General features: G+C 42.0%; 1 protein-coding gene across 1 annotated transcript in view; it reads right to left on the bottom strand.

Moving 5' to 3' along the window:
- Window positions 1-12,849, bottom strand: part of lancl1 (LanC antibiotic synthetase component C-like 1 (bacterial)) — a 104,257-nt gene that overhangs the window by 47,580 nt on the left and 43,828 nt on the right. Inside the window, exons 3-4 of the mRNA XM_063051501.1 lie at window positions 8,331-8,538; window positions 2,850-2,997 (exon numbers count right to left, since the gene is read on the bottom strand). Coding sequence (XP_062907571.1) covers window positions 2,850-2,997; window positions 8,331-8,538 — 356 coding nt within the window. The remainder of the gene's footprint in view (window positions 1-2,849; window positions 2,998-8,330; window positions 8,539-12,849) is intronic.

Below are 12,849 nucleotides of genomic sequence, written 5' to 3'. Positions count from 1 at the left end.
TGCACTCAATGACCTGACTAATGAAGACTGATGTACCAGACACCTTCTTCACCATCCACTCTTTATCATTCTCATGGAACAGGGGGTCTCTGTTCTACCACGCTCCCCAGTGTCCTGCCACAAACTGTGCATGTCCTGTCCTGGTTCAACTTCTCAAAATACAATAAGCAGCACTTGCCTGAGTTAAATTTCATCTATCATTCTTTGGCCTACTTCCTCAGTTGACCTACTGCCTAGATTAGAATATATTTATTATAGTAAAAGACTGTATACACTGTGCTTGTTGTCCCAAGAGTGAAGGCATGGGTTGACCAGATAAAAGTGTGTAGAATGACAAGTACAGACAGAGTTGATGGTCAGAGTCTTTCTCCAGGGTGGAAATGTCAAATATCGGAGGGTACAGGTTTATGATGGGGGGGGGGGAGATTAAAGATTTATGGGGCAAGTTTTTTTTATTACACGAAGTGGTAAGTGTATGGAAAATGCTGACTGGGGAGGTGGTGGAAGCAGACATGACAGCAATGTTTACAATGCCCTTATAGGAACAGGGCAAGAATGGAGTGAATGGACAACGTACATGGCAGATGGGATTAGTTTAGGTCACCATCACGATCATTGGAAACATTGTGGGCTGACGGGCGTGATTCTGTGCTGTACTGTTCCACATTGTACTGAACTTTCATTATCTATTAAGTTTAAAGGCAGTAAAATATCCTAAGCAACTTCACAGAACTGCAATCAGGAAAAAAAACCTTGAAGGCTAAACGTCTCTCTATCATGGTTAGGCTTAGGACGAATTACAAACCTAAAAGGGTTGAATTGGAAGAACATGGTATGTTAAGAAGGTTATGAAGGGTGCAAGAGGTTACAGAGATAGAATACTGGTTGCATCACAGCCTGATATGGAAACACCAATGCCTAGGAACGGAAAAAGCTATGCAGGGTGGTAGATGCACCCAGACCATCAAAGGCAAAACCCTCCCCACAAACAAAGTACGTTAACATGGAGCGCTGCCACAAGAAAGCAGCATCCATCAAAGACCACCCCGCCCCCACTCCTCGCCATCCAAGCCATGTCACCTTTACACTACTACCATCAGGCAGGAGGGTAAATAAGCCTTTGATACCACACCATCAGGTTCAGGAACACTTATTACCTTACAAGCATTATAAACTGATGTGTGTAACTTTAATCACCACTATTCTGAACTGATTCTATGACCTACAGACTCACTTTCAAGGACCCTTTACACTCAAGTTCTCTGTGTTATTTTTATTTGAGCAGTTTATCTTCTTTTGCACATTGGTCGTTTTTAGTTTTTGTTCATTTATGTACAGCTTTTCGTAAGTTCTGTTGTACTTTTTTCCACGCCTGTAAATGCCTACAAGAAAATGAATCTCAAGGTAGCATCTGGTAACATATTTGTATTTTAATAAACTTACTTGAAACTTGAAAGTGTGATGCCATGAAGGGACACAAGTACAACAACAAGAATTTTTAAATCTTCATTCTGCTTGGTGGAATCCAACATAGGTTAGGAAGCACAGTGGCGGATAACAATAGACTAGAGTGGAAAATTGGAGGCAACCTATTGCAATGGTCAAAACTAGAGATAAATTGCACTGTGATTTACATTAACTACTGGTAAAAGTACAGAGGAGATTTATGAGAATGAGCTATGGAGAGTTATGACTACTCAGAATGTAGGAGGATGAGAGGTGATCATATAGGGGTGTATAAAGTCACAAGGGGCATAGGGTAAATGTACACAGTCTTTTATCCAGGGATGGGGAATCAAGAGCTAGAAGGCATAGATTTAAAGTGAGAGGGGAAAAAAATTAATAGGAAACAGAGAGGCAACACAAACAGAGGATAAACTCAAGTGATTCTGTAGATGCTGGAAATCCAGAGCACCACACACAGTACGCTGGATGAACTCAGCAGGTCATGCAGCATCTACAGAGAGGAATAAACAGTCGACATTTTGAGCCAAGACCCTTCATCAGGACTCGGAAGGGGATATTGTAGCTAGTGATAAAGGCTGCAGAGATGAAAGGCAAGGCGAATGTAAGTTTTAAAATGAGTAGAGATGACCTGTGTAAAAATGTGAGAGAATTTCAAAAAGGGAGTTAATAGAAGATTGAAACACATTTGAATCTGCATTATGCGTATGGATACTGGAGAGGCAAAGGAGAATGGGGATAGTTACAAAGTTACAGCAATAGTTACAAAGGTCAAGTGGGTTAGCTTATGCTTTCGTGTTCACTCACTACTCATGAATGGCAAACTTGAATTGGAGGGAGACCATGTCATCAAGATGGCACATCAACAGGCATGAGGAACTGGAAGCGAAGTTGAATGATCAGGATTGAACCTGGTTTGCATGAGCCATGTGGCTATTGTTTATCAGTTGACATTCTAAGCCAAAGCAATGGAGGGCTATCATTGTACAATACAAAAAAATAATTTGGATTATTCCTCTTATTAATCTTTTTGGCAGAACAGAAGAGTCAATCTTTATAAATCTGACCCATGGGCAATAAACTCATTAGTATCAAACAAGTGATTTCCACTTAATGAACACATTTCTACAGCTCACTAAACTTGCAAACAAATTTAACCTAAATGTTGTCAAGTAATGCAATAAAATGAGCCATACTTTGGAATTAAGCTACAACAAAACTCTGCTGCTGACTGTAAAATCCACTCTAGCATGCTCTGATAACATATCACAGCATGTTTACAAAGACTCTTAGTTTCAGAAAGCATGTGAGGGCAGGTGATAAATGGGAAAGATAAAATGCTTTATTATAAAATTACTCATTCCATTAGAAAAATGTACACCTACCTCTTTCATGTACTGCAAAGGGATCCTCTCACTGCCAAACTGCTCATTAACAAATAGTAATGCATACAGATAACCCATCCGACCATACAGTAGCTCATTTGGTAATTTTGAACTTGACTTCACTGCAGATTGACGTAGATGGAGAAGCCTGTACAACACATTAAAAAAATATAGCAAAACTCAGAAATTTTAATTTGAAAATAAGAGTGATATTCCTTATTTATAGAACAGTACATCTTAGGAAAAGGCCATTCACACCACCATGTTTGCACCAACCATGATGTCAATCTAAACCAGAGGTTCCCAACCAAGTCCTTGGATAATGGTAAGAATCCATGGCATATAAAAAGGTTGAGAACACCCGATCTAAACTAATTCCATCTGCCTTAGCATGAACAACAGGAATTCTGCAGATGCTGGAGATTCAAGCAACACACATCAAATTTGCTGGTGAACGCAGCAGGCCAGGCAGCATCTGTAGGAAGAGGTGCAGTTGACGTTTCAGGCCGAGACCCTTCGTCAGGACTAACTGAAGGAAGAGTGAATAAGGGATTTGAAAGTTGGAGGGGGAGGGGGAGATCCAAAATGATAGGAGAAAACTGGAGGGGGAGGGATAGAGCCAAGAGCTGGACAGGTTGTTAGGCAAAAGGGGATACGAGAGGATCATGGGACAGGAGGTCCGGGAAGAAAGACAAGGGTGGGGGGACCCAGAGGATGGGCAAGAGGTATATTCAGAGGGACAGAGGGAGAAAAAGGAGAGTGAGAGAAAGAATGTGTGCATAAAAATGAGTAACAGATGGGGTACGAGGGGGAGGTGGGGCCTTAGCAGAAGTTAGAGAAGTCGATGTTCATGCTATCAGGATGGAGGCTACCCAGACGGAATATAAGGTGTTGTTCCTCCAACCTGAGTGTGGCTTCATCTTTACAGTAGAGGAGGCCGTGGATAGACATGACAGAATGGGAATGGGATGTGGAATTAAAATGTGTGGCCACTGGGAGATCCTGCTTTCTCTGGCGGACAGAGCGTAGATGTTCAGCAAAGCGGTCTCCCAGTCTGCGTCGGGTCTCACCAATATATGAAAGGCCACATCGGGAACACCAGACGCAGTATATTACCCCAGTCGACTCACAGGTGAAGTGTTGCCTCACCTGGAAGGACTGTTTGGGGCCCTGAATGGTGGTAAGGGAGGAAGTGTAAGGGCATGTGTAGCACTTGTTCCGCTTACACGGATAAGTGCCAGGAGGGAGATCAGTGGGGAGGGATGGGGGGGACGAATGGACAAGGGAGTTGTGTAGGGAGCGATCCCTGCGGAATGCGGGGGGGGGGAAGGGAAAGATGTGCTTAGTGGTGGGATCCCGTTGGAGGTGGCGGAAGTTACGGAGAATAATATGTTGGACCCGGAGGCTGGTGGGATGGTAGGTGAGGACCAGGGGAACCCTATTCCTAGTGGGGTGGTGGGAGGATGGAGTGAGAGCAGATGTACGTGAAATGGGGGAGATGCGTTTAAGAGCAGAGTTGATAGTGGAGGAAGGGAAGCCCCTTTCTTTAAAAAAGGAAGACATCTCCCTCGTCCTAGAATGAAAAGCCTCATCCTGAGAGCAGATGCGGCGGAGACGGAGGAATTGCGAGAAGGGGATGGCATTTTTGCAAGAGACAGGGTGAGAAGAGGAATAGTCCAGATAGCTGTGAGAGTCAGTAGGCTTATAGTAGCCTTAGCATGATCCACTTAATCTATTCCTTGCCTGTTGCTGTGTCTATCTAATTGCCTCTTAAATGTTGCTATCATATCTGTTTCTACCACTTCCCCTGGTAATGCACTCTTGGCACCTACCACTCCAGGTAAAAATCTTTCCTCACAAATCTTTAAACTTTGTCTCCTATCACTTTAAATCTATACCCTCTAGTAGATAGTAGTTTTCCACTTGGGAAAAGACTCTGTCTACCTTATCAATGTTTCACATAATTTTACAAATTCTTGGTAAGTCTCCCTACAGCCTCTAATGCCTCAGAGAAAACAACTCAAGTCTGTCCAACTTCTCTCTCATTAATATACTCCAAAGCAGACAGGATCCTAGAGCATTTTTTTCCGCACCTTTTCCAAAGCCTCCAAATCCTTCTGACATTCTGGCAACCAGAACTGCACACAATACTCTAAGTACAGGGTATAAGCAAAGTCTTGTAGAGCTGCAACATGAATTCCCAACTTTTATCATCAATGCCCAGGCTGAAGATAAGGAAGGCATCTGACTGTACGCCTTCTTTGCCACCCTCTCTACTTGTGTTGCCACTGTCAGGGAGTGACGGGCCTGCAAAGGGAGATCTCTCTGTACATTAATGCCCTTAAATGTCCTCGTATTTATTCTCTTAAAATGCATCATCTCACTTTTCCAGATGTAACTCCACCTAAATTTCCAACTGATCTACATCCTGACATATAATTTGAAAACCTCCTCATTAAACATGACCCCACTAATATCCCTTCATAATTTTGAAGTGAAGAGCGAGTTTGTAAATCTGGCAGAGCAAAGGATGCTGGTAATGGTGAGGGTGGAACACTGTGGGAGGGGTGTGAGAGAGGTGGCAGAAAGGAGTACTAGGGTGGAGGATGGCATGGGTACAGATGCATCCAACCCTGAGACACCAGGAAAGGTCATTTGATTCCACAGCATTGGTTAATTGATTATTATAGAATGTCTCTCTGGTGCTTCTTGTTCCCCTCCCTTCCTCTTTTCCCAACCATGATTCCCCTCTGCTGGACCCCTTCTTAATCTCCATCCACACTAGAGACCTACATCAGAATCAGGTTTATCATCACTTACGCATGTCATGATTTTTGTTTAAATGGCAGTAGTACAGTGCAATACATAAAATTACCACAGTTCTGTGCAAAAGTCTTAGGCATCCTAACTATATATGTGTGCCTAAGACTTTTGCATAGCACTGTACATTCAATATACTTTGAAAGGACTAATATTGGTAGTAGAATGAATGGTCAGGCCTGTGGGTGTACTGGAGAACAGACAGACCTTGGAATACAAGCCCAAAAATCCCTGAAGGAGGCATAATAGTTTGATAAGGCAGTGAAGAAAGCTGTATGTTCTACTTAGATACTTGTCTTTATTAATCAGGGCATATATTATAAGAGAGAAAGAATTTCCTGGGATAGGTTACACAACAGCTGGAGTACTGATGAATAGAAGGTAGGAAGGATATGTAAAACAAAAACAGAAACACTAGTGTTTCAGCTAGGTCCTTCTGGCGCTGTTTCTCTTCCCACAGATGTGACCTGATCTCCTGAGGATTTCTAGCATTTTATGCTTTTGTTTTAGATTTCCTGCATATGCACATTTTTTTAAATTTCCACCATAGTAAAGACATTATTGCACTGGAGCCTTCCCAATTTGTTGTCTGGGATGGAACATTCCAGTTGTGAGGAGAAAATGGTTAAGTAGCGTTTGTGGAGGGGGGACGGGACCCTGACAGATCCTGTATATGCAAGATTGAAGATAAATATGATTAGTAAAGATGGGTACTTGATTGTTGAGTTGGACCTAGTGGGGCAAAGGACCTGTTTCTGTGCTGTGTACATATAGTAGAAAAATACAGTATACATTACCATAGTAACAACAGAAGGCTGCTTCATTAACGATTGGAAAACTTGAGGATAAAATGCCTTCTTCTCCAGTTTACAGGGAGAAAGGAAGGGATTTCTGTCCAAATACCTTCAGAGCACTGAAATCAATTGAGGCACCCTAATTATTACTTCAGCTGAAAATCAATATTCACGGCAAACACTGATAATCAAATTTGCTCTGCTCTGTGTCTTAAACAAGAAGTGTTACAAATCCAGAGCAGTTCCATGCTGCAGAAAAAAGTCCTAGAAAGACTCTACTAATTTACTGATAATATAAAGTATATTTTGAGTTGTGGGAATGGAAGTAACACCTTAGACTGAAAGAAATCCGTAACCTTTGCCTTTAGCACTGCTTTTTAATAAATAGTCCAGATTCCAATTGACCAAAGTGCAATGACCAAGCAGGCAGTGCGTAAAAGGCAGAAAGTTGTACAATTGATGTTTCTCAGAAGCTAGAGCCAGAGCTGACCCTTTGTTAAATCAGAAATCTTTGAACCATTCACATTACACCACTGCTTTCAAAGATTAACCAAAGAATACACAACCACGCAATAGTGGCACTGAACTGTCAACATTGTAAGATTAAATCAACCAAATCAGTTTTTTTTTAATTCTAACCTTTAATTCATCAAAAATAATTAAGCAAGTGAACGGTATTGTATTCAAGTCACATAGGTATAGATACTATCATGGCATAAGTGATGTTCCTTATATTGATCACCATAACTTCCAACAAAGTAAAAGTTTCATCATTAAAATCATAATATCTCACTTCAGTACAGCTTTTTTAGCAATGTGATTCCTATAGTTTTTAAGCTAACATCAAACTTCATTGTTTTCTTCACAAATTTTGTTTCGGACCAGGCAAATGTAGCATATCTTGGAACATACGTTAACAAGCTTTTTTTCAAAAATAGTGGGAGAGACACTCAGGGGTTCAAGTCCATAGTTCCTTTAAAATGGCAGTACAGGTTCACAGAGTGCTGTAAAAGAAATATGACAAGCTTACCTTCATAGGCTGGAAATTGAAGAGCTGGGACATTATGCTACTCCTTTACAAAACATTTTGCCGCACTTGCATGCAATTTGTTGCCCCTCTACAGAGAGCATTGAAAAAAAGAGCACAGGAGATTGTCCCGGCTGGATTGAAAGGCATTAGTTATGGATGGAACTCGACAGTTCTGGCTTATTTTCCACAGAACACAGGAGGCCAATAGTGAGATATAGACATAAAATTATGAGAGGCATAGAAAGGCTAAACAGTCAAAATCTTTTTACTATGGTCAGTGTATAAATACAAAAGGAGACGGGTCTGGAGGGAGAGGAAGAACTTTTCAAAGGGGTTTTATTTTAAAAAGAAGTGGTGTTGATACCTAGAGACAGTGCAATAAATGACAACTACTATGTTTAAGTAGTTAACAGAGGGACTCAAATAGGCAATGCTTAAAGGGATATGATCCTGACACTGAAAAATGGGATTAATGTGAATAGGGAAAAAGGTCAGGTTGGACAAAAGATCCCACTTCATTTTCTGTGACTCCATGACCATAAAATATACATGTCAATTCTCCCATTCCGTTGCTAACACTGCAACACAATACTTCAGGTATGGCCTCACCACAGCCCCACTTACATGCAGTAGGAGAAAAGAGTTTTACAGCAATTATGAGAGTCAGAGGCAGAAATAGATTGAGGCATAACCCAGAAGGGGAATTTAACCAAGAGGCAGATTTTTAATGTCATCACAGGATTGGGAGCTAATGCTGATGCAGGTCAGAAAAAGGTGCTGGACAAGAAAATTTAAGAAATACCCAAGGTCTTGTTTGTCAAGGACACTGTTACTTACTGGTTGACATAGTTGTCCGATTCTTGTATTTGCTGCAGCTTATGGCACACAACTGCAGCTATGGCCAGGGGTCCTGCATCACCACACAGGAAAGTCACCACGCGCCTAGTAAGGCATTTCAAGCTTTTATTTACGTACTCAGCAGCTTTTTGCAGAAAATTCTGATCACCATACACATTGTGCAAGTGTAGGTACAGCAAGGCAATCCCTGTAGGAATACAAATACATTGTTATACACAAGTCATAAAGCATTTGAATTGCCAAACAATCAGGCATAAACTATTGTGTCAGGAATCAGTTTATGAAGAAAGGCCAAAATGGCTTAACCCTTCTCATGAGAGGGGTACTTTCTCAGATATAATCAATCATTTGGACCAAGAACATGACCAATTGTCAATATCAACACTTTCCAAGTACAGCATAGGTTACCCATGACATTTCTAGGTAGTACTCCTGAAGATTCGCAAACTGCTGTTAATACAATTATACTATTTAACTAACATAGAACACAGAATAGTACACACAACATGGGCCTGTCAGCCTACGAAGCTGAGCCAACTTATATAAACCTCCTCCATGATCAGTCTACCCCCTTCCCTCCTACATAGCTTGTAACCTCCATTCTTCGTAAATTCATGTGGCTACCCAGGAGTCTTGTAAATATTCCTGCAGTACCAGCATCTCCCACCACCCCAGCTGTGTACTCCAGGCACCCACCACTCGCTGTGTAAAAAATCTACCTCTGGCATCTCCACTAAGCTTTCCTCCACTCACTTTGAATGCATGCCTCCTGGCATTGGCCACTGCTGCCTAGGAAAAATGTGTCGGCTATCCAGTCCATCGATGCCTCCCATAACAGCGTCACCTCTCATCCTGCCACCTCAAAGATAAAAGCCCTACCTCACTCAACCTTCCTCATGAGACACGGTCTTTAATCTAAGCAGCATGCTGATAAATCTCTTCTGCTCTCTCTCTAAAACTTACACATCCTTCTAAAAGAAAAATGAGGTGACCAGAACTGAACACATTGCTCCAAGTGTGGTCTAACCAGAGTTTTATAGAGTTGCAACATTACTTCACAGATCATGAACTCAAACCCTGAACCAACAAAGGCAAGCACATCATACGCCTTATTAACCATCCTATCAACTTGCACAGCAACTTTGAGGGACCTATGAACTTTGGCCCCAAGGTCCCTCATTCTTCCATAATGCTACAAATCCTGCCTTGTACTCCACTTCAAATTAGATTTTCCAGAGCATTACTTCACACTTTTTCGGATTGAATTCCACTTGCCACTTACTCAACTAACTCTGCCCCTGTCTATATCTCATTGTAAACCCTCAATAACCTAAACTATCCACAACACCTTCAACTTTGTGTCATCTGCAAACTTATTAGCTATCTCTCCACTTCTTCATTCAAGCCATTTATCAAAATCACAAAGAGCAGGGGTCCTGGACAGAGCTACGTTCCACCTACTGCCACCCTCTGCCTTTTAATGCAAATATAATGAATAATTAAAAAGAGGATGACAGATGACAGATTAACTTGTTTCACTCACACCATCCAATACTTTGTTAATGGCAGCACTGCCTCATTTAGTCAGAATGGGTCTATTGAAGATGTGCCTTGCTTCACTTGGGAGCTCTCAAAACCAGTTAGTAATAGGTTTAAGACTTATTCCAATGATGACAACCTGTAACCCAGTCGAAAAACAGAAAATTCTGAAACATTTTAGCAGATCAGGCAGCATTTGTGAAAGGAGAAATAGTTAAAGATTCAGGGTGAAGACCCTTCTTTGCTATTGAAGAAGAGAGAAAACAAGTTAGTTTTAGGCGGTACAGAACTGCTCCATGGCAGTCAGGTCCCTGGCACTGAAACTAGTTTGGTGACTCCAAAAGGGAAGGGGAGAGAAGAAAGCGGTAGTGATAGGTGATTCATTGGTCAGGGGAATAGAAGAAAGTATCTGCAGATTCGAATAAGATGCCCGGATGGTATGTTGCCTCCCAGGTGCCAGATCAGATGTCTCCAATCACGTCCACAGCATTCTTAAGGGAGAGGGTAAAGCAGCCATAAGTCGTGGTACACATTTGAACCAATAACATAGATAGGATAAGGGATGAGACCCTGAAGGGGGAATATGGAGAGTGAGGAAGGAAGCTCAGCAGGGTCTCAAAGTAATCTCTGGATTGCTACCTGTGTTACACACCAGTGAGGGTAAGAATAGGTAGATGAATGCACAGCTGAGGAGTTGGTGCAGGAGGCAGGGTTTCTGATTTACAAATCATTGGGATCTTTTCTGGGGAAGGTATGACCTGTATACAAGGTATGCATTGCACCTGAATTCAAAAGGACCAATATCCTTGCTGGCAGGTTTGCTGGAGTTGTTGAGGAGAGATTAAACTAGGTTGGCAGGGGTATGGGAACCAGAGTGTTAGGTCAGATGACGGAGCAATGGATGTAAAAGTAGGTGCAATTCACAGAGAGACTGTGAGGAAGGATAGGCAGTAGATAGGGTTTCCCTATGGTTCTGCCTCTCTCAGCTGAATGGGGTGAAATGTGTTTGACATGAGAAGCGTTAAGAATAAGGGTGATGGACTCAGAGCATAGAGCACCATGTGGAGTTATGATGTTGTGACCATTACAGAGACTTTACTGTTGCAAGGGCAGTATTGGCTGCTCATGTTTTGATGGACAAGGAGGGAGTTAAAAGAAGTGGGGGAGGGGAAAGAGTAGTTTTGTTAATCAAGGATGGTAAAACAGCTGCAGAAATGGAAGACGTAATAGAGTAATGACTTTATTGGCAGTATCCTATAGGTTCCCTAACAGCCACTGGAACACCGAGGAACAGATAAGTAGGCAGATATTGGGAAGGAAAAATAACAAAGCTGTTGTCATGGGTGACTTCAACTTCGTAATATTGATTAGTATCGCCTCAGTGCAAAAAAGTTTAAATGCTTAAGAATTTGTTAGGTGTGTCCAGGAAGGGTTCCTGACATAATAAGTGCACAGGCTGACTAAAGGAGAGGCCATATTGGATCTGTTACTAGGTAACAAACCTGGCCAGCTGACAGACCTCTCCATGGACAAGCATTTTGGAGATAGCAACCACAACTCCCTGACCTTGGGGGAAAGAGATAATTAAGATGTTATTAGGCAGAAACCTTGAGGCATAAATTAGGAACCAATGTTCTCAGGACAAATCACCACAGAAATGTGGAGGTTGTTCAGGGAGCACTTGCACAGGGTTCTGGATAGGTTTGCCCACATAGATAGGGAAAGGATGGTAGGCTGAAGGAGCCATGGTTGACAACAGAGGTGGAACATTTAGTTAAGAGGAAGAAGGAAGCATACTTCAGGTTTAGGAAGCAGTAATCACAAATGGTTCTTGAAAATTATAAGGTAGCCACCAGGATGAAGATTAAGAAGGGATTTAGGAGAGCTAGAAGGGGACATGAATAGGCCTTGGCAAGTAGGATTAAGAAAACTGCAAGACATTCAACATGCATGTGAAGAACAAGAGGATGACCAGCACAAGGGCAAGTCTGCTTTAGGGATAAAGAAAGAAACATGTACCTGGAGATGGAAGACATGAGAGGTTCTTTTGCTTCAGTGTTCACAAGGAGGGTGCCACTAACAAAAATGAGGTCAGTATAGAACAGGTTAATGTACTAGAACATGTCAAGGTTAGGAAAGATACAGTGCTGCAGCTTCTCAGAAGCATTAGGATAGGGAAGTCACCGGGCCAGCTGAGATACACTTCAGGTTACTTTGGGAAGGGGTGGAAGACCTAGGCCTCCACACCTCTCTGTGCAAATAGATTTTCGATTTCCTCACTTGTAGACTCCAGTTAGTATGGATTGGCAAAAATAACCATCAGCACAAGTACACAGTAAGGCTATGTGCTTAGCCCCCTACTCTACTAACTTTATACCTGTGACTGTGAGGCTAAGTACAGCTCCAATGCCATAATTGTTGGCTGATGATACCACTGTTTTTGGCCAAATCAAAGGTGGTAATGAATCAACATACAGAGGGGAGAATGGAAATTTGGTTGAATGGTGCCACAACAACCTCTTATGCAACATCAGCAAAACCACAGAGCTAATTATTGAATACAGGAAGCAAAAAAAACAGAGCCCTCATTAGAGGATCAGAAATGGAGAGGGTCAGTTACTTTAAATTCCTTGGCGTTACCACATCAGAAGACCAGCAAGCAAATGCCATCAGAAAGACATGGCAGCATCTCTACATTCTTAGAAGTTTGCACAGATTTGGCATGTCATCTAAAACTTTGACAAACTTCTACAGATGCACAGTGGAGAATATCCTGACTGGTTACATCATGGCCTGTTATTGAAACACCAGTATGTAGGAACAGAACAGTCTACAATTGGATACAGTCCAGTACATCACAGGAAAATCCCTCCCCACCACTGAGCATATCTACAAGGAGCACTGCCACAAGAAAGCAGCATGCACCATCAAGGGCTTCTATCATCCAGGTTAAGCTCTC

This window comes from Mobula hypostoma, chromosome 6, assembly GCF_963921235.1.
Source record: "Mobula hypostoma chromosome 6, sMobHyp1.1, whole genome shotgun sequence".
In the NCBI taxonomy this organism is placed as follows: Eukaryota; Metazoa; Chordata; class Chondrichthyes; order Myliobatiformes; family Myliobatidae; genus Mobula; species Mobula hypostoma.
Note: the sequence above shows the minus strand (reverse complement) of the source record. Positions and strands in the feature narration are given on the sequence as shown.